General features: G+C 32.5%; 1 protein-coding gene across 1 annotated transcript; it reads left to right on the forward strand.

The window, feature by feature from the left end:
- Nucleotides 1–274: 274 nt before the first annotated feature.
- LOC149955557 (uncharacterized) lies at nucleotides 275–23,663 on the forward strand. Its single transcript, XM_090166682.1, has 3 exons — nucleotides 275–425; nucleotides 495–1,066; nucleotides 23,595–23,663. Exons 1-3 carry the CDS (start codon nucleotides 407–409, stop codon nucleotides 23,661–23,663), a joined length of 660 nt encoding a protein of 219 aa, XP_090022808.1. The 5' UTR covers nucleotides 275–406.
- Nucleotides 23,664–23,909: the final 246 nt, after the last annotated feature.

Raw genomic sequence — 23,909 nt, forward strand, 5'->3', positions numbered from 1 at the left:
CCGTAAAATTGTAACTTTTTTCACTGTAGTTCACAAAATGGTATTAAAAGTATACTAATTTTATGTTAATTTCTATTAATTGTATTGTTTTCTAGGATATGATTGCATCACAAGCTCTCGATAGGAAACTACAATAGGGTTTTTTTTCTCCCAAGTGGATTAATATGTTACGTCAATGGGAATAATTAGATGCAGTTTCGAGCACGAGACGGTTTAATTTCGAGTGTCTAGAACTGTTATCTCAGAGAGACAGCCGATAGAATTTGAGGGTTATTTGAAGTTTAGATCACGTGATGAATTAATCTCAACAAGATAGGAACTGATTAATCTCCCATGCGTCATTTCTCTCTGAGACGCTGAACTGAAAAGAAGTGCATCCGCTTTGCTCCCGCCATCTACCGTAAACATGGAAAAACGATCTATTGGTAAGCATTATTTTATTAATACTATTACTATTTCAATAGACAAAGGCTTAACATTTTCATTTTCTATAGCCGAGACGCATACCGTATCCAAACGCAGGGCCCAAGAAAGACGTATCAACATAAAAATCACGTTAGGAGGATCAGTCTACATTTCTTTTGGTTTCGACGGATCAAAATTACAAGTTCTCTTCTTCAAAAAATCGAACGAAAATATTCTGTTCCTGACCTCCGAAGCTTTCACCAATCTACTCTCTCTTTGGGGAGAGCTTTTCGCCGCTACGCAAACCGGAGCATCGTCTCTAACCCACAACATCATCGACTATCACGGCAACAACGTATCCGTCGTCGCCACGACCAACAACATCAAATTGAACTCAGCCTACGGTCATGTTCTGGATCTGGGAGCTCGCGAAATCGGTGAGTTCCAAGAAAAAATTGATTTTATTCGGTTTGAAATAAATCTTTTAAACGAACATAAAAATGTTATCGAATGCATGTACTTAGCTATTGTTAAAAACCTTAAAAAAATTCACGAATTATTATATGGAAAACCTTTCGAGGGTTTATTTTTGTACCCAGATCAATTTAATTCGTACCATCAAGTAAAATCTTATTTTGGCTGTTTTAAATCACCCTCGGAAGTACTACAAGATTTTACTAATTTACTCGTAGATAATCAATTAACCTGTAAACTTAGCTACTTTAATTTGTTTTCATTGTGTAATGTACAAGATAACCATCTAATGGAATACCTGATAGTACCTACTAACATGTAAACAAAGTTCTAAAATAAAATAAAAAATTAATTAAATTGAAAATAACTTGTTATTATTGCTTATATCCTAGAAATTAAAAGGGTTCGGAAGCGATAAGCAAACGGGTAAAATCTAATCTCCAGATATCTGCACGAGCAAAACTAATTTTGGAGAATGGGGATGGGGGAAAGCAACTGGTGAACGAGAGAGATAAAGTATCCAGTGAATGGTTGTGGGGGAAAGCAACTGGTGAACGAGAGAGAGAATCTGGTGATTAGAAATTTTAGTGATTAAGAAAGGGAGGAAAGCAATGGGGGAAAGGAGCGGGTGAACGGCGGGAGCCAAGCAACAGCTTTGTGTCCTTCCGGTGAATGAGAATTTCATTCTCATTCACCGGATGGTCATACCTAGACGTACTATAACAATGCACAATTGAATTAAACCCTTTTTACAGTACAAGTTTGTCAGTTGAATATAATACAAAGCAAATTTTAATGAAAGAAATAGCTAAAGAGGGTATTATAACGACCGTTCGCTTTTTGGTTTATAATTTTAACGGAATCAGGCCGATTTAAATTTAACGATAGTTTATCGAAATTTTGTTAAAAGAATATTTCCTAGGGTTCGCGATTAATTTACGAGAATAATTTCCCGTCGCCGTTATATCGCAAATTTAGTTGTTTCGGGATTGCCAGAAATTTAATGTTGTGGGCGGGTGATTAGAAATAAAATGGCAACCAGAATTATGCAAAATTATAAATGTTATTTTTTATTCAGAACAGTCTATGGAACGTTCTAAATTTAACTTTCATAAATAACCCAACAATATATATCCCTCCTACGTAATTGTGCAGAACTGGTACTCAAGTGTCCAAGACTAGATTTGTCTTAGTTCTTCGTGATTGAAAAATAAACCAAAACACACTTACACTTAAGTAAATATCATAAATTATACTGAGTGATTTTAACTAAATTCGAACTACCTTACCATAAATTCTTGTCTTAATTAACAGCTGAGAGCTGTTCGCTACTAATATCTTCCAATCTACTTAATTAGCCTCACAGGTTGAGTTGATAATTTCAAGGGTATAATTAGGTTATTCCAATTCAAAAAAACAAAACAATCAATTTTATCTTACAGCTGACTTGAGTTAGTTCACAATTACTTTAGCACTTTCAGTCTTAAACACGCACTGTTCATACACTTAAGTCCGTTCACTCACGTTCCAAACGCGAAACACAATTTAACTCTTTTCTTGACCGAAGACCGAACATACTAATTAAAACCACTAAGTTACCTCATAACTTTTGACAGACACCAGGACCCCGTCCTGTAGTAGTTTGTCTGACCGCCAAGAACTCAGAAAGACTAATCTTCCAGATTGACGGCAACGGCTTTATAAACGTTTATTTCATGTTTTTTAGACCCGTCAAGATTTTACTAAAGTTCGAAAAATTGAAGATATTATATTTTTTACTCGGTTTGATTGATAGTTCTCCACACGGTGGCGCTATATTATTACTTTTATATAGTTTCCGCGGGAGTTTTGAATAATTATCCTCTTTCTAAGCGTTATTTAAAGGTAAAAAACCGCCTTATCATAATGGTTTCTTTACTTTTTATATGCTTAAAGGAAGTCAATGGCTTGGCGGTAAACTATCTGCATTGTAACGATGCGACCCGAGTTCAACTCCTGAACACGATCAAATAAAGTAAAATACTCACATATTTAATTAAATATAAAATTAATATAATTTATAAATATAATATTAATATGATTTATAAATATAATATTAATATAATTTATAAATATAATATTAATATAATTTATAAATATAATTTATAAATATAATATTAATATAATTTATATATAATATTAATATAATTTATAAATGTAATTTATAAATATTTAATTAAATATAAGATTAATATAATTTATAAATATAATTTATAAATATTTAATTAAATATAAGATTAATATAATTTATAAATATAATTTATAAATATTTAATTCAATATAAGATTAATATAATTTATAAATATAATTTATAAATATTTAATTCAATATAAGATTAATATAATTTATAAATATTTAAAATGATGTAGAATAAATTATAGTACCTAACGTTATAGCTTTGTAAATGACAAAGCTGTTTTTTAGAAAAACACCGTAACTTAACAAGCGTTGGTGGCTGAGTGGTTAGAGTAAATCTCTTGAACAAGGCAGACACGGGTTCGATTCCCGGCCGGCGCTAATAAATCGCAAATTGATACTAAGACGAATACCGTGTACAATTGGTGGAAACCCTGCCATTGGACGTTGAGAGGTAGCATTACACTCTGCACTCGGTCCGTCCCAAAGTCATTTAGAAGAAGTTGGAGAGAAAACGCCCATACAAACACAACATACTCAACATCTACAACCATCATAACACAGACACACCACAATCTCTACACCCACAACCGACATAACACGCACTCAACTGCACAACCATCAAAACTCAAACACAACAAACTAAACACTCACAACCGTCATAACACGAACTCAGCATTCACGACCCACAACATAACAATAACGAAATGTTCGAAAAACCAAAGCCAACCGCAAATCAATCCGGTAATGCTCACCGTCAACGGTGGGTTTGCCAACCCTTCGAGAAACTGCGAACGCAGAAATTTCGAGAAATTGCGAACGCAATGATAAACCTTTGCACGAATAATCAGACAGACAGACAGACGGACAGACACGGTGATTGTATAACCCCTCCTAGGGGACTTTGTCCCCTCGGAGAGGTAAAAATAACATATATGAGGAAACCAATATCGGTAGTGAAAAGAGTTGCCATATCACTCTACAATATCGCACTAAAATAAATATCTTTTATGATGCCCGTAGCACAGTTATATTTCACGGAGTAAGCCTAAATAAAAAATTGTCAAATTTTCCTGTCTTAATATTGAATAAAATGTTGACAGTTTTGCCAAGCTGTTCGGAAAGTTTTGGTTCTCTCTTTTAACTACCCGAGTGATGAAATAAGAATAGCCGCTGAGAAGTTTGCTGCTGATTATTATGATCGAGCTTCGAAAAAACAATTATTAAGAGAGTTATTAAATGAACATTTTTCAATATAGTTACATACTTTTTGTTTTAAGTCGAAGGGCCATGACTTTTTATTTCTGGTGTTCAGTATTTCCTCTTCATGGTCTCCAGAATCATAAGATTCCTGGCAATTTAGCATATTTGATAAAATATCTCTTGCCGATTGGTCACCTTCATTTTCTTCAGGGTCACATACATATTGAGGATTTTATTTATATTCTGATTTGATTTGATAGTAATATAGTATAATATTTAAATGACAAAAATAAGCACATAAAATGGTTTCTTCCATTCTCTTTCAACGAATTATCAACGAACAACTTTTGTTATTATCATCATTATTGTTTTCTCATTATCCTTAAAACTGTCCCAATTAAAGAAGGGTTCCGCTGTTGGCCTAAATCAAAACTCTTTGAATTTTTATTAATCAATTCTTTAAATACTAATATATATTTAGATTAACCTGGAGCCCCACAGCTCTTCCATCTCTTCACAAAATTAACATAATTTTCTTTCACGTCAACCTTTATTGATACGATTTTACATTGACCCGTACTCAGTGCTCGGAATTGTTTATTCATTATTCACAAATTTTCCGATTTATTTAACAAACGTTGGTAAAAAAGATATCATTTTGACTTATTTAATTATGTTTTTACGCAACCAAGCATTTATTTGGAAAAAAGTGGCATTTATTTAAATAATTGTTTATTTTATTTAAATAATAGGCTTATTCACTCGTGATTATTCAAACTTTTTATCATTTTTATTCAACTATTGGTTATTTAAATAAATATTGTTTAAATAACGCCGGGCTTATTTTATTCATGGATAAAAATTAATCGAAATCCGAGCACTAGCTTTACAGTACAAATTAATCCATTTTTTTAAATCCTAAACTATTTCTTTGTATATTGCTTCATTTCGTTTACTTGAGGATAATTGTTCTACACTTTTTAATCTTTGAAAAAACTTAAAAGTCCCTTAACATTTCCATCAGGCGACTGCGCTGCCATTACAGTGCAAAATATTTTAGTAATACCAAATAAATATCTTAAGCTTTCCCTGATATTTACTTTAAATAATTCCGATCATCCGATGAAATACATAATAAAATAAAAACGTGGCCAGGAAGGTTTGACGAGATTGCACAATCGTGCGATATCAGGTGAGAAGCGTACATTGGCTGGTCACGTGACAAAAACAATGAATTGACGTCACGAACGAGTTTCAAAACCCACTTCGAGTTGGTTCGCGAATTAACTACTTAAAACCGAGTTTTCAACAAGCATCCACGGCGCCAGTTCTCTTCACACCTTATTTTGAAATCGATTTGAATCGCTTCGAATCAATTTCCAACCAAAGTGTGAAACTGGCTTTAGAAACACCTTGTTATTGTTAAAACGTATTTCTACACGTAGCATACCTTTTTTCATTTTAATAACGCACTATTGATACTAGTTTTGTTTTTATCGAAAAAGATAAGAAACCAATGCTTAGTAAAAGGAAACAATTTTGTCCAAGAAATAATAGAAACTGCACGTTTAAGCGTTTTTCAACGTTTTGGGGCCCAATTTATAACGGGCAATTACTTTTATACGGTTCAATTTAGGAAAACATTTCTTAGGACCTTTTTCACTCCTTGTTAGAACACGCCTGTAAATTTGGTAAATACTTTTGTGAAACACCCTGTTTAACTGAGGTAGTTTAAGCTATTTTTTTAAAATTCAGAAGCATTCAAATACAGTAAAATGCTCTAATTTCCCTATTGTTTCGCAGATTCAATTAGTTGTAATTGTTATAAATGGTACTTCATGGATATAATTTTTTTTCGGGAGCTTACAAACCGTGGTCCTTCGTCAGCCGTTACAATCATTAATACTGAACATTAAAACAGAACTTTACAAAATCAAAAATCAAAAAATAAAAGTACAAAAAAACAATTCTATACCCGTTTGATATTAAACAACATTACCCCATGCGTCTAGTACTGTTTTTATTTTTTTAATTTTATCCCCCCCCCATCCTTTTAAATTTATATTTCCTCTGTCTAAATTTAATTCTCCCCTATCGTTAATATATACCGCCTCTTTAAAACATCGTTTGTACCATCTCTCTTCCTGGCATAAAATTTTTGTTAAGCCCCAGTCTATTTCATGTCCATTTTTACCTTTTATATACATTGCAAGTCTGTTATTTTCATCTTTTCTCTTTACACAAGTTTTTTGTTCGTTTTGTCGTTTTGTAACTGTCTCTTTGTCCTATATATGTTTTATTTCATTTGCATTTAACTTCGTACACCACTCCTGTTTTATTTAGATCGTCTACATTGGGTTTATTTTTAATAATTAAATAGGGGGAATTAAATTTAGACAGAGGAAATATAAACTTAAAAGGATGGGGGGGATAAAATTAAAAAATTAAAAAAGTACTAGACGCATTGGGTAATGTTGTTTAATATCAAACGGGTATAGAAATGTTTTTTTAAGTATTTTTATTTTTTGATTTTTAATTTTGTAAATTTCTGTATTAATGTTCAGTATTAATGATTGTGGCGGCTGACGAAGGACCACGGTTTGAATGCTCCGGAATTTTTTTAATAAAAACATTGTTATATCCATGAAGTATCAGCTCCTTTGATATCGATTTATTTTTAAAAGTTGTAATTGTTGTTGAAAAGAAATATACTAATGCCCGTTAAAGCACCTCATTATAAAATGTTAATAAAGAATCTTGATTAAACAGCCTGGAATATATAAGTTTCACGGAAGAGGAGCTAATGGACTCAGATTATAAAGACGAATTATCAAAGGTGAATCTTTGCAAAAGCACGATTATTTCTTTTTCATAGAACTTTGATGTCGCAATGCTGAGTAAAACTACTTACCGATTACTTTGTAGAATACGATGGAAAATATATCGATTGTTTAGACTACCATACAGATTTAATCGGGCATAATCAAGAGCTGGAAATAAGCTCTTGATTATTGGAACAGCAACTAAATGCAAAATACGGCCCTTATCGAAATATTAAACCTAAATATTTGTTTTCAGAATGTGTCGATGCTCTTGTTTCCTCTGAGTCTCTCGTTGATGGCTCCAAGAATCAAAAGCGGTGTGCAGGCCTTCTCACCGATTTATCATTATTCCAGCGTGATTATGTTTATATCTGATCCTAAAAAAATAATTACAGGATCCCTGACCTTATTTCAAACTGATATTTACGTAAGATTGTATAGCCAAACAGTCTATTCAAAAAAAAATCAGAACTAACCATATACGATTTTTCTACCACTATAGGAATATAGGGCTACAATTAGAAAACCATCCCGGGTTGATCGCTTACCTTTCAGTTTTGGAGGTGGCGATAGTTGCAGTCTACAGGGGCTATAGGCTTGCTAAGAGAATGATTAGCGGCTTCACCATTTTATAACTAATGAGTATATGAGCATGAACATAAAATAGACACATAAACGTGGAATATTAATTAACAGCCCATATTAAACTCTCGAATACGAACATTTAAGTTCTAACCAGTAACGTATTAAAACATCAAACACATTAATTAACAAAATAAAATATCAACTATTTAAACCCCATTAAATGACATAATCATTTACAACACAAGCGACAAGTGTCGCTTTCTAGTGGAGAGTTCCTGCGTAACGTTTTTAGAAATCAATATAATTCACATTGAAATTAATGTCAAAGTTAGCGGAAACATGTAAGAACAAGTTGGCAAGCCAAAATATACCTTTCCTCGGAAGAATGGTCCCTAGTGGTATTAATTTCTCGACACGACCCCCAAAGATTTCTCCGCAATTCAGAGTTATTTACGAAAAACGTATTCTCGGTTCAAACCATGCCCGGTATAAAATTTTAATTTTAATTTAAATAATTGAGACGAAACAATCGAGTTTAATTTATTCAGAATATTATAAATTAAGTAGTTACAACAGCGAGTTAGACTTACTAAAACAATGCACAATTGAATTTAACCCTTTTTACAGTACATGTTTATCAGTTGAAGCAAATTTTAATGAAAGAAATATCTACAGATGGTATTTGTATTTTTCTCGCTTACGAAATACTTGCCGCATCTTTAACGCTCATTTTATTTCAACGCTCGTAGACTTCCAGTTGACGTTGCGGCACATACCGCATGAAAAAGACCAATGCCATCCAATTTCCAATAATGACTCGCACACCCAGGAAATCATTGACTGCGTTAGAAATCGTAGATATCCAAATATCCACACCAAATATATTTACAAGAAGCAAAAACCTTACCATCAACAAAGCACAGAGAGCCACTTGACTAACCGCCAGCTCTTAAAGCAATTAACGTTAAATTATCTCTTTTGAATTAACACAACTATATATAGGTCGTTAAGAATACCCGTAAATAAATAACAAAAAAACTAACAAAGTGGATAACCCACAGGGTCTACCCTTTAACCCTCTAATCTCGGCTGACTGCGCTAAAACAAGATTTAACCTCTAAAATTTCATTCGTAAAAAAACCAGATTAGGCCTTCCTAAATTCATTAATAAAAAAAAGACTTTATTACCTATTATGCTTACGATGCGTGTCTTAATTTCAGTGAACCTAAGCAGCTATCGGTGGTTCTGTGGTAGAGCGCTCGACTGCCAAGCCGAATGGCCTGGGTTCGAAACCTGGGTGGCGCATTTGTTTTTAATCAATAGAGAAACGCTAAATTAGAATTTCTTCGATGCAATAATTTCAATTTCAATTCTATTTCAATTAAACCAAAATATCGTATTCTATTAAATACGCTTCCGATAAAGCTGAAGGTCTAATTTTCAATAAAGCGTAACAAGTGTCGGTGGTTCTGTGGTAGAACGTCCGCCTGTCAAGCAGGAGGTCCCGGGTTCAAATCCCGCCCGATGCGATCGCAAATTGATACTAAGACGAATACCGTGTACAACTGGTGGAAACCCTGCCATTGGACGTTGAGAGGTAGCATTACACTCAGCACTCGGTCCGTCCCAAAGTCATTAAGAAGAAGTTGGAGAGAAAACGCCCATATAAACACAACAGACTCATCATGCACAACCATCAGAACACAAATACAACAAATTCAACACTCACAACCTACATATAAACACTACAAAAACGTGAAACACCAAACCGCCACGACGGTGAGCGAAAAAACACCATCCAAACCAAACCGCAAATGCATCCGTTAACGCTCACCGTCACACGGTGGTTTTGCCAACCCTTCGAGAATTTGCGAACGCAGAGATCTCGAGAAACTGCGCACGCAGTGATTACACTTTGCACCGAAAATGCGAACGCGTTCGCAGGCCAGACAGAAGACCCACAGACAGATTGTATAACCCCTCCTAGGGGACATAGTACCCTCGGAGAGGTAAAAATGGCCACTTCTTATCGAAACGCTCGCATCTGTTTCTCGGTTATAAATTGTAATAATAATTTCGGAAAATATCCAGATTGTATAAAATTTTATAGTCCGAGGTCAAACCTGCTCACGATTGCCATAGCACGAAGGCAACACGGGTGGAGTTTTCATCAACTCCACTTTCGTTGCCATTTAATTAAAGGAGGTTTATTCAGATAATAAATATTTAAATCAGAGCTGTGCTATTTAACTCCTGCTAACTCTTTTGTGTATCGACTTAAATATTTTCGCTAAATATCAGGCGAATAAAATCCATTGATTTAAAATTTGAGTCAAATTATTTTTTTGCGAAAATAATCTTTTTCACTTTTAATATGTGGTCAATAAAATATTAAGTGTTTAAAAAACTTACTTTAATTATTAGTTAATCATTACATAAATATACTTATTACAGGTTATTCTGTGTTTCGTTTTTTCCTTGCTTGCCATTGTCTTTTTAACCTCACTATCTTCAAACTGTACAGTTAATAATCAGGAACCTCAATTTTTAAAGCGAAACCAAAACCGTGTAGTAGCAGCTTTCGAATCCATCTGGGATTTATTTTTCGTCTTTTTTTTGGAACGTAAGTTACATCTGGCGTTTAAATTCAGTATTAAGGGACCGTTACTTATATCATGATTTAACCAACTCCAGATCATATTTGCTACTATCTTGAAATAAACTTTTAAAATTAGGTTGCCAAATGTAAATCGTTTCTCCCACTTTGTGGAATTAACAAATTTCAAATCCCAATATTCTGTGTTCCTTTTCAGTTAGTTCCTAGAATAATTAAATGCGCTAAACACTTAAATATTTTTATTTTTAGCAATTTCACAACGTAGGGTTTACATCAAGTTAAGAGCTGTTCTAGCTACTTGGTTTCTGGCAATTACGATCATAAATTTCGAAATACTTACCCATATGAATTCCAAATTTAGTGTCACCTCTTACGAAACGGTAATGGAAATTGAAGACCTTCAAAGTAAACCTGACTACATTGTTAAATATATGAGAAACGGTGCGGAAGAAAGAATTATCCAAATAAACGTAAGCAGTGCTTAAGTAAAGTTTTGGTATTTTTCTTTTTTAAGGTCTTCTTTATGACCATTATCCATTTTGAAATTTTTTATTTGTCTTACAAGGTCAAGTTTAAAGCAGCATTTCGTTACCTAAAAACAAACTTGCAACAAGAAAAATGGACGAAAAATGATCTTATCAATGCAGAATATTTTAAGAATATTCCTTCAAATTCAGTGCATATATTCATGAAGTACATTTTATTTATTTTACTACCATTTTTACTGGAAGAAAAAGAAGACTATACTAGCGCTACCAAAATTAAATTTTCAAACCCGATCTATGAAGATTACCTGGTGTTTCCACTGTCTTACGAGGGTTCATCGTGTCACAATATTAAGTCCTTCTTCAACACTTTGTAAGTGATATATTTCGAACAATTGTTTCTACGCTTTTAGAAAATAAAAGTGACCGGAAGTAATCTTATTCTTTACGCTTTTGACGAAAGGTGCATCGATAATAAAATGACATGCTTCTGCCTAAAGCTCCACAAATCATAAAACAACAAAGCACATTTATTTCCACTAAAATTTTTAATTTTCCGAAAAAATTCCGAAAAGTTTCATGATCATTACCCCAATAGACCTTTCTAGAAATTCCTACCTTAACCGACCAAGCACTTTCACCAAGAACAAATAACGTTATTTCAGTTGGACTTGAAAACGTAATTATACTTTAATTTTTAAATTTTGGTTGTGGTTGGTCTTATTTGATTAGTAAATTATGAAGCGTCATCCAAAAAGTCTGTTTTCAAAATACAGGGTGTTAACTAAAAAACGATACAGAGCCGATTACTCAAAATGTGTTTTATGTAAGAATTTGAAATTTGCAAGTTACATAGAGGGTGCAGGGAGGCAAATGTCAATGAAAATTTCAATGACCTTGAACCAGGTCTTCAAGGTCATTAAAATTTTATCTCAAGAACCATTAGGATTAGAAGAATGGTTCCAATTAGAAATGTGTTCTACATTTAATTTTAAGTCTAAACAGCTTTGACCCGATCTAATTTGACCAATGGGAAGCCGAGAAATGTTAGACCAAAAACCATAAGGTCGTGTGTGGTATTCTAATCAAGACACGACATTTAACGGCTTATAAATCGAAAACTACCAGATCTAATGGATCAAAATTGTCGTGACACTCTAAACTGAGTGGGGGAGTTCGAAATTTGTAACTTATGATGACCTTGAAACATTAGTTCAAGGTCATTCAACATTTATCTCGAGAACCATTAGGATTAGGAGAATGGTTTCAATTAGGAAAACGCCCGCTAAGGTTTTTTAAGTCAACTTACCTTTCACCCGAGGTAAATAAACCAATACAACTCCAAAATAAACGTCGATGTCTTAGCGTATTTTAATGCAAATCCTCGCCGTAGTACCAGAGAAGCTCAGGCAGAATTGGGAAAGTAAATCTTCAGTTTTTTCATTATTTATTTATTTATTTAAATTATTTGTGTCGTTTCTTTTGTGTTTAAAACATTTAAACTCAAAAAAGTTAATAAAAATACTTGGTACGTCTTAAAACTATTAATTAACGTTTATTTTGGAGTTTTATTGGTTTATTTGCTTCAGGTGAACGGTAAGTTGGCTTAAAAAACCTTGGTGGGCATTTTTCTAATTGGAACCATTCTCCTAATCCCAATGGTTCTCGAGATAAATGTTGAATGACCTTGAACTAATGTTTCGAGGTCATCATAAGTTACAAATTTCGAACTCCCTCACTCAGTTTAGAGTGTCACGACAATTTCGATACATTAGATCTGGTAGTTTTCGATTTATAAGCCGTTAAATGTCGTGTCTTGATTAGAATACCACACACGACCTTATGGTTTTTGGTCTTACATTTCTCGGCTTCCCATTGGTCAAATTAGATCGGGTCAAAGCTGTTTAGACTTAAAATTAAACGTAGAACACATTTCTACTTGGAACCATTCTTCTAATCCTAATGGTTCTCGAGATAAAATTTTAATGACCTTGAAAACCAGGTTCAAGGTCATTGAAATTTTCATTGACATTTTTCCCCCTGCATCCTCTATGTAACCTGTAAATTTCAAATTGTTACATAAAACCCATTTTGATTAATTGGCTCTGTATCTTTTTTTAGTTAACTCCCTGTATAGCTGAGGTAGCCTACGTGAAGATAGTATATTTTAAAATATAGTAAGTCCTTAACTGAATTATTTACAAATCAATGAGATATAGTTAATTAACTATTTATAATGGTTTGTATAAAACTATAAACGTTAAATGAGTAGGATTTTGATGAAAAATCTGATTTTTATTCGGACAACTAAATTGGCAGGTTTGCCAGATAATGTTTTTTGAGGGTCCCTGGTATATGAAAAATCGGGCCAACCTTCTGCCTCTTTATACACAAAAGTAAATAACCACATAAGTAGTATTTTATAGAATGGTCTATTGTAGAAAATTATCCGAGAATCGGAAATATAAAATTGAAAAATTTATTTATTTTTAAAAGTTTTTATTCTAGCCTAATCTATAGGTTTAGTTTTACTTTTGCTACGAAATTTAAATTTGCAAACACTATTAAGCTTATCATGTAACGAAAACTATTTTGAAAAATAGGCCTCGGTAATTTTGCGGAAAATATTCCGAATTACAACTCTAATTTCTCCATCGTTATTGTGATAAATATTTAATGTATCAAGTTATATGAAAGTCTTTTAAAGTTTATGTGCACTACCAAAAATAGCTAACTAGATGGATAGATCTTACTCAAATAAATAATAAAAAATATAAATATCTATTTATAAGTCATTATAAATAAATTAGAATGCTAGGTATAGTAATCTATAATTCTCAAAAAGCCCATTAACAACGTGACGTGAGAATAGATGAAAACTGCGTTGTTCCAAGTTTTTCAATGTAAGTGTTTTTCTTGATATTTATTTTGTTAATGTTTCTTTTTATTACATAATTTTAAATTGATTTTCATCTTAAGGTCGATTTGATAATTTTTTTAATATTGAGCGATAATGATGCTGATGATGATATTAATGACAATTGATCAGATAGGCTCATAGATAAATAATGGCAAGTATTGACTCAAAATTGTTTCATACTATAAATTTATTTCAAAGTATTACATTATTGTGTGTATTTGTAATATCTGCAACATTATGCCGAGTGCATTGGAATGTGTTGTGCGGAGCAGCCCAACGTCTCTCACAAATCAACACCAGTCAATTACTTTTGCATAATTCACCACAGAGTTTTCATGTTTAGCTGTTTGGAAGAGGAGGTATTAAACACTGCGTACACATCTTACGTTCTTACGTGAACCGGGAGATGCGTAAATCTTGGGGAAACGCACGCCGTTTAAATCAAACTGAGTAGGTATACACGTTCATGCAGTTGCCTTTTTAAATTTTCATTATTAACAACCGTTTACATTTTAGGACTGTTATGAGAGAAACCGATATAAAGCATATCGACAATTTATAAGATGAATTTATATCACCACTGGTTTTCGCAATAGAGTTGTGGAACCAGTTTGCCCTGCCCCTAAATTAAGTTTATAACAATTTTATGAACGCTTATTATAATTTTTGTATTAGCCTTGACTCTTACATTCAGACGCGTTCCAACCACGGGGGCAGCGGGGGCGAGTTGCCCCTGTTTCTATTTCACCGCGGGGGCGCGACCCCCGCTACTTTTTCTCAGGGCAGACTTGCGGCAGAGTCGTATTTCACTCAATATACTTATTGGCCACTGACGGACTATTGAGGCATCGCAATTTTAGTCAACCTGACAAGTTGGCTAAACGTACGACACCATTGTGTTTTGTTTTTTATACATCGGCATTTTTTCGGATGCATCCTATTTAACAAGGTTGTGCTTATATTAGGGTTTATATTATTTGTAATATTAGTCATAACCTCATTAAAAATTATCATTGTTGGTATAAATCATTTACCCAGTTTTAACTAAGTAAAAAAATATTTGTAATTTTAAATGAACATATGATAAAGTTAGTAATTTTTAATTTTCATTTGTGTTAATTTAATACCTTTAAAATAAATTGTGATAAATTAGTTATATTTAATGTTATTTATTCATCATAAAGTAATAAATGTACGTTATTGCATGTATACTTGTGAAAATTGTAGGCCATTATTTAAAGTCTAGACATTTATGTGAAATTATTTATTTCCAGTTATTCTAGTTATTTTACATACTATTAGTGAATATGTATATAATGAACTAGATAATAAATAAGTTAATCTTTACTTAACAGTTAACCTTGAAACATGCTTCTCTATTAACTTAATTTTTCATGGTGCTCGTACGTACTAGACATTTGAGGCGGTACTAAAATGGGTTCTAATTTAAGCATCTCTTCAGCAATTTTGTATGTAAGTGAAACTCTACTCCTTTCCAAAAAATGTTGCATTAATTCATTTACATAATCTGATAATAGGAAATCATTACATTACCACGATGGTAAGTTTTATTAAATAACTAATTAGCTTATGTACCACATGTGAGATCCTCCTTAATAATTGATAATACATATTCTTCTTTTTAGCCTTTGGAATTCTAAATTGTGGGCTCCCCTCTGCAGTTTCTTTTTGTTGTTGTTTACAGTTCTCGTTTGTGTGTAATGCAGCGAGGATTCATCTAAATTAACAAAATAATCTTTAGAGTGTTTCACTCATATCATTTTATTTCCAAAACCTTCATTATTTCCTAAATTTTTTCAGTCCTTCAAGTTTCATTGCGTTGGATGAATTTACTTCATTACACTTAATATGTCAAAAAACCACTTTTTTAATTAATATCTTTTACAAAATAAAAAGGGATGTCACCTTACTTGCATCAGTTAAAAATTTACAATTCCTTCAGATTCCAGGTTCATTAAATTGTATGATCCGAGTCTTGTATTGTGGCCTGAGCCAAAAATAACGCTAAGCATTTCGGGTCAATTTTACTTTATTCTCACAGGGGAGTCCATTCTTGCATCTCAATCAATTCTGTGCCTTGTACACCTCTTCCTGCATTTCCTCATTACTTGGTTTTTTTTCTGTTTTCCAACGCTATACAAGTTGGCAAGCCAAAATATACCTCTCCTCGGAAGAATTGTCCCTTGTGGTATTAATTTATCGAGATAACCCTTAAAGATATATCTCCGCAATTTAGAGTTATTTGTTAAAAATGTTATCCCAGTTCTATCCCGCCCGGTATAAAATTGTAATTATAATAATTGAGACGAAACGACCAATTTTAATTTATTCAGAATATCATAAGTTAAGTAGTTACAACAGTGAGTTAGTTTATCAGTTGAATATAGTACAAAGCAAATTTTAATGAAAGAAATATCTACAGAGGGTATTATAACGACCGTTCCCTTTTTGGTTTATAATTTTAACGGAATCGGGCCGATTTTAATTAAACGATAGTTTATCGAAATTTTGTTAAAAGAATATTCCCTAAGGCCGCGCGATAAATTTACGAGAATAATTTCCCGTCGCCGTTATATCGAAAATGTATTTGATTCGGGATTGCCAGAACTGTAATGTTGTGGGCGAGTGATTAGAAAATAATGGCAACCAGAATTATGGAAACTTATTAATGATTATTTTTATTCAGAAGAGTCTATGGAACGTTCTAGATTTAACTTTCATCCATAACCGGGATGTACTAATTTTCGCATGCAAACTCTTTTTGCAACTTTACGCAAAATTTGATTTTTTTCAGAAATAGCCAATAGTTTGCAAACCAGATACTAATTTGCGCAAGGTTTTTGCAAATTAGTATCAGATATTGATATTTTCAATTCTATTTACCTCAGATATCAGAGTTTGCAAAAATATACTATTTTGCGCAAGGTTTTTGCAAACTTTTCACCAATATTGGTATTTTCAATTATATTTACCTGATATATCAGAGTTTGCAAAAATGTACTATTTTGCGCAAGGTTTTTTCAAACTTTTCTCTAATATTAGTATTTTCGATTAAATGTACCTCAGATATCAGAGTTTGCAAAAATATACTATTTTGCAAACTTTTCACCAATATTGGTATTTTCAATTATATGTTCCTGATATATCATAGTTTGCAAAAATGAACTATTTTGCGCATGAATTTTGCAAACTTTTCTCTAATATTAGTATTTTCAATTATATGTTCCTGATATATCATAGTTTGCAAAAATATACTATTTTGCGCAAATATTTCACCAATATTGAAAATTTCAATTCAATTTACCTCAGATATCAGAGTTTGCAAAAACCTTGCGCCAAATAGTATATTTTTGCAAACTATGATATCAGGTACATATAATTGAAAATACTAATATTAGAGAAAAGTTTGCAAAAACCTTGCGCAAAATAGTATATTTTTGCAAACTCTGATATATCAGGTACATATAATTGAAAATACCAATAGTAGTGAAAAGTTTGCAAAAATCATGCGCAAAATAGTATATTTTTGCAAACTATGATATATCAGGGACATATAATTGAAAATACCAATATTGGTGAAACGTTTGCCAAAACCTTGCGCAAAATAGTATATTTTTGCAAACTATGATATCTGAGGTACATATATAATTGAAAATACTAATATTAGAGAAAAGTTTGCAAAAACCTCGCGCAAAATAGTATATTTTTGCAAACTCTGATATCCGAGGTACATATAATTGAAAATACTAATATTAGAGAAAAGTTTGTAAAAACCTTGCGCAAAATAGTATATTTTTGCAAACTATGATATCTGAGGTACATATAATTGAAAATACTAATATTAGAGAAAAGTTTGCAAAACCCTTGCGCAAAATAGTACATTTTTGCAAACTCTGATATCTGAGGTACATATAATTGAAAATACTAATATTAGAGAAAGGTTTGCCAAAACCTTGCGCAAAATAGTATATTTTAGAAAACTATGATATATCAGGTACATATAATTGAAAATACCAATAGTAGTGAAAAGTTTGCAAAAATCATGCGCAAAATAGTATATTTTTGCAAACTCTGATATCCGAGGTACATATAATTGAAAATACTAATATTAGAGAAAAGTTTGTAAAAACTTTGCGCAAAATAGTATATTTTTGCAAACTATGATATCTGAGGTACATATAATTGAAAATACTAATATTAGAGAAAAGTTTGCAAAACCCTTGCGCAAAATAGTACATTTTTGCAAACTCTGATATCTGAGGTAAATAGAATTGAAAATATCAATATCTGATAAAAGTTTGCAAAAACCTTGCCCATATTAGTATCTGGTTTGCAAACTATTGGCTATTTCTGAAAATATCAAATTTTGCGTAAAGTTTGCAAAAAGAGTTTGCATGCGAAAATTAGTACATCCCTCAATAACCCGACAATATATATCCCTCCTACGTAATTGTACCGAACTGGTACTCAAGTGTCTAAGACAAGATTTGTCTTAGTTCATGATGATTGAAAAATAAACCAAAACACACTTACACTTAAGTAAATATCATAAATTATACTGAGTAATTTTAACTAAATTCGAACTACCTTACTATAAGCTCTGTCTTAATTAACAGCTGAGAGCTGTTCGCTACTAATTACTTCCAATCTACTTAATTAGCCTCACAGGTTGAGTTGATAATTTCAAGGGTATAATTAGGTTATTCCAATTAAAAAATAATAAAAATCAATTTGATCTTACAGCTGCCTTGAGTTAGTTAACAATTACTTTAACACTTTCAGTCTTAAACACGCACTGTTCATACACTTAAGTCCATTCACTCACGTTCCAAACGCGAAACGCAATTTAACTCTTTTCTTGACCGATGACCGAACAAACTAATTAAAACCGCAAAGTTACCTCATAACTTTTGACCGACACCAGGACCCCGTCCTGTAGTAGTTCGTCTGACAGCCAAGAACTAAGAAAGACTGAATCTTTTAAATTGACGGCAACGGCCTTATAAACATTTATTTTGTGTTTTGTTTGACCCGTCGAGATTTGACTAAAGTTCGAAAAATTGAAGAGATTATATTTTTTACCCGGTTTGATTGATAGTTCTACACACGGTGGCGCTATATTATTAGTTTGATATAGTTTCCGCGGGAGTTTTAAATAATTATCCTTTTTCTAAGCGTTATTAAAAGGTAACAATGAACTACTTTTTGTGTTTTATAGGAAATTTTGTTAAGAATTTAACAAAAATTTAAAACAAAACAAAAAACCGTACCAAAGAATAAACAAACAATTTTCAATAAAAAATATATACAGATATTGTATTAATCCGTTTAGTTCAATTCCTGATCACGATCAAATTTTACATTAAAATACTAAAATATTTTTTTAAATATAAGATTAATATAATCTATAAATGTTTAATTAAATATAAGATTAATATAATCTATAAATGTTTAATTAAATATAAGATTAATATAATTTATAAATATTTCATGAAATATAAGATTAATATAATTTATAAATATTTAATTAAATATAAGATTAATATAATTTATAAATATTTAATTAAATATAAGATTAATATAATTTATAAATATTTAATTAAATATAAGATTAATTTAATTTATAAATATTTAAAATGATGTAGAATAATTTAATTTATAAATATTTAAAATGATGTAGAATAATTTAATTTATAAATATTTAAAATGATGTAGAATAATTTAATTTAAAAATATTTAAAATGATGTAGAATAATTTATAGTACCTAACGTTATAATTTTGTAAAGGACATTCGCCAAACCTGTTTTTTAGAAAAACACCGTAAATTAACAAGCGCTGGTGGCTGAGTGGTTAGAGTACATCTATTGCACGAGGCAGACCCGGGTTCGATTCCCGGCCAGCGCCAAAAAGTCGCGAATTTATACAAAGACGAATACCCCTGCCATTGGACGTTGAGAGGTTGCATAACACTCAGCACTCAGTCCGTCCCAAAGTCATAAAGAAGAAGTTGGAGAGAAAACGCCCAAACACAACGGACTCAACATCCACAACCATCATAACATAAACACAACCAACTCCACACCCACCACATTCTCAACACAAACTCAACATTCACAACAAACTCCACACCCACAACTTTCACAACACGAACTCAACAATCACAACACGAACTCAACAATCACAACACGAACTCAACAGTCACAACACGAACTCAACATTCACAATAACGAAATATCCAATTAAACTGAATTAAAACTGTCAGGACGGTGAGCGTTGACCAAAAAAAAAACAAACCAAAGCCAACCGCAAATCAATCCGTTAACGCTGACCGTCACACGGTGGTTTTTGCCAACCCTTCGAGAAACTGCGATCGCAGAAATTTCGAGTAACGCAATGATTACCTTTTGCCCCGAAAATGCGAACGCGTTCGCAGGACAGACACACAGTCACACAGACAGACAGACAGACAGACAGACACGGCGATTGTATAACCCCTCCTAGGCTTGACTAGATCAAAATTTTGCACTTTGAAGAAAGTTCAAGGTTAAATGAGCGAAATTTCCCTAAATTTTAACATTTTAATAACAGGAAATGTGAGTTTTCCAGAAAAAAGTATCGAAGGCACCGCAAATAAATTTCCAAAAGGCATCAATCCACTTATAGGTTGGCTGTTCAAAGTTCTTGATGGTTAATACATTCAGACTCAATAGTTACCATAATTCCAAGAATACGTTTAATCAGAGTAGTTAAAGGGATATTGCTAATGGAAGGGGTTAAAAAAGATTCAACAAACAGCTTTCAAACAATATATATTTTCGTTAAAAATACTGTGGAAGATCCTTCTTTTTAGATTCCGACTTTGATCTAAATTAAATTAATTTTGGTTTTGGTTATTTAGAAAGTTCTGACATTATCAAGTTTAGGTTCTTGGAACTATTCTTCGCCAGCCTCAGATTCGGATAAATCAGAGTCCTCAATATCAATTTTTTCATGAGTTATTTCAATTCTACATTGGGTTTATAGAGCTGATGTAATTTAAGGTTCAGTTTGAATATAACTGAAATTATTACTAAAATAATTTCAAACTCTTAGATAATATTAAATTTTATACATATCTCTTTGGTAATTGTTGGCGAGTAAATTATTTTAAATTATTTTTTGTCGCAGAAATAGTTTGAATGCCTTTAGTTTTGAGTTCAGGATGTATCAAGGTTTCAGTTTGACCGTCGAAATTCTCTTTTTGTAATAAATAAAACAAGTTACAGATTACTTTTCAATTGAAAATATCAATTTGAAATAAAAATTAACAATTTTGACTCTTGTTCCATTACGTGAGAAGCATTTAACCTAGGAGCAACAGCAGAACGCAGCTAACCTTTAAACACGCTAACGAAGGGTTGTGTACGAATTTCATTGGGTGAGCGTCACAAGCCTTTACGCTGAACGTTTTACGGGCGGGTGGGGGAGACCATTTACGAATTTTCCCCTTCCGACGGCAGCAGGCGCTAAAGCGTCTAGCCAATGAAAAACGTACACAAGAAAATCCACGACTTTTGACGAGTTGCGTTCTCCTTGTGTGGGGTGTTGTGTTTGTTGCTCCTAGATTTAACAAAGATTGATAAGTCTCGAAAGTGAATAGTACAAGTAAATTTTCCTAGTTTTTATTAGTTCAATCACATAAATTATCTGCCTCATTTGAATTATCAACTTTATCTGCCCCATTAATTTGAATAATCAACTATTTAACAATCTAAAAATATATGGCATGGTTTCATCATGTAGATTTATCGTATAATTTAAGTCAATGAAAATAAGGCAACCTCTTTCCTTCAACGCTGATCTTTTACATGTTTGTGGAGAAGACAATTTTGGGCAAAGCATCGGGTTTAAGTGTGGGATGTATATTTCCACTGAATCCTACACATCATAACATTTCCACACTACTACTTCCCTCAAAGCATTCCTTTTCAAAAGGTAATTGACATATTGGCGAGGCTTTCGTTGGTTGGAAATTCTGCAGTAAAATGTTTGTAATACATTTTTTCAATACCGCTTTTCTATGAAAAGGAAACCGAAATAAACCAATTCCAGGCGTTCAATTTGAAGTTGTACATCCATACGCAGAACCTTAACCCATTTTGACTGAGGGCAAGTATAACCGTACTATTGCAAAATTTCTGGGTAGATAAATATATATTCAATTATTTTGACTTCTTAAATAAAAGTTAGTATATAAAACGAATGAAAATTAAATATAAATGTAAAAATTCAATAAATATAAATAATAAAAAACAGCCGCTGCTACGCGAACTCCGCATTGTACAAGCAGGGGGAACGCCGTTAAGTGTCAGCCTCTCTGACGTCAGACGGAAAAGATACAACGTGCAACTAGTTTTTAATCACCGCTTGTAGGAGGCAGTGCATATGAACTTTAATAAATTTAATTGCGGAATATATTATAGAATAGATTGTCTGAGAATCAATGAACATGTATCTAGTACTGATTATTATTTTCTATAAAACATTTGTTTAATTAAATTTTTAAATTAAATGGCACTTATTAATAATTCTCTGAATCAAAAAATTATATTAAAATTTATTTATAAAACAATATATTTATTTTATTGTGTTTCCTAGAATTAATTATTGGTTCGAAAACAAATTACTTTCACATTTGAACCTGAAAGAGCGTTACATCATGGAGGAAATAACGTGGCATGTTCCTGCAACAGAAGTAGTGTCAATAGGATTTTCCGAAGTGCAACAAATTGTTTTGATTTTCGTGTACGGATGCGTCCTGTCGAGCTTCGTTCTATGCAATGAAATTTTTATCAATTTCATTCAGTCCAAAAAAACACATTTGACCAGACAAGATTATCGTTCAATATTTTAATCATTGCCAGAAGTTCGAAATATCTTTCTTGTTTGACAAGTGAGCATCCACGCCAGTAAATTTAAATAAGCACATTGTACGTTTTCAGACTGGAAGCTTTTTCAAAGAAAATTGTGATAATATGCCAATCATGTCACGGCTAAAATTTAACCAACTGTACTTCTCACTTCAGAATTAAATGTTATAGTTACACTCTGTGGGACTAACTGCTTTAAAAATATGTTTATCTCTTTATCAAAATTTTATAAAATTAGTATACGAAATTTTAAGCATCGCATTTATTTTAGTTTCTGTTTTGAAACATCAGAGGGAGATTGTTTTAGGTTTATGCTCCGAGGAATTTGCTCTAGCAGGATTGGGAAATGAATAATCATCTAGATAAATTTAGTTTATATATATATTTTACTCTAAAATATTTAGGGTGTCAGAGTGGTTGGCACCTTTGTCTCGCAGAAAGTGGGGATCAATCCCAGCATGTGGCACTGGGTGGAAGCTCCGAACTAATGCTTCCATCATCAGCATAGAGTTTGCCAGTTTTTGTCCTACTTGTTAGAGGTGTTTCACCCTTAGTTCTTTTGTTTCCCCGTTCCATTAAAACTCGTTGAGGTTAACGGTTACAGTGAGTGTAGGGAGCTTTTGGCTCGCGTGACACGAAGGGCTTGCCACCACACTGCTAGGCAATTTAATTTAAAGGTATTGAAAGTTGCTAGCTGACTTGGGCCTAGGGTATTAGCCTAGATGTTTATTTTTATTGCAATTACTATCAGAACGCCACAGGAGATATCTGATTGAAATAAAATAAAACAAGTTGCCGAGTCAAAATATACATGGAGAAATAGTAGAAGGGCCGATTCAGCCTTTGGGCAAAGTAAGTTCATTTTGAAAGGAGGTGCTAACGTCACGTGGCTGTCATACTGTACTGAAAAGTGCGACAAATTTCAGCTTCTCCTGTTATTCCTCCTTGTTTTGTCAATGATATTGTTTATTTTCAGTTTGAAAACGTGAGAGTCAATGGCTCAGCTGGAAAAGATCCACCTGCTAAGAGTATGACCCAGGCTTGATTCCTGCCAACGACTGTATTTGAAAATAATTAATTTAATTTAATTTTTAATATTTAAAAAATATAGAACTAACTGACGTTAATAAGTTTAAGAAGCAATAAAGGAACACGGACTTTCTTAAATGCTGTTTGTCTAAATATCGTAGTAGCGTATTTACAACCGTTTGAGGTAAAAGTCAATTACTTAGCGGCAAAATATCTACCTGTTAAATATAAGACTTTGGTTCGATTACTGGCCACAAAAGTA

The sequence above is a fragment of the Leiobunum rupestre genome, chromosome 2, assembly GCF_980474605.1.
Source record: "Leiobunum rupestre chromosome 2, qqLeiRupe1.1.hap1, whole genome shotgun sequence".
In the NCBI taxonomy this organism is placed as follows: domain Eukaryota; kingdom Metazoa; phylum Arthropoda; class Arachnida; order Opiliones; family Sclerosomatidae; genus Leiobunum; species Leiobunum rupestre.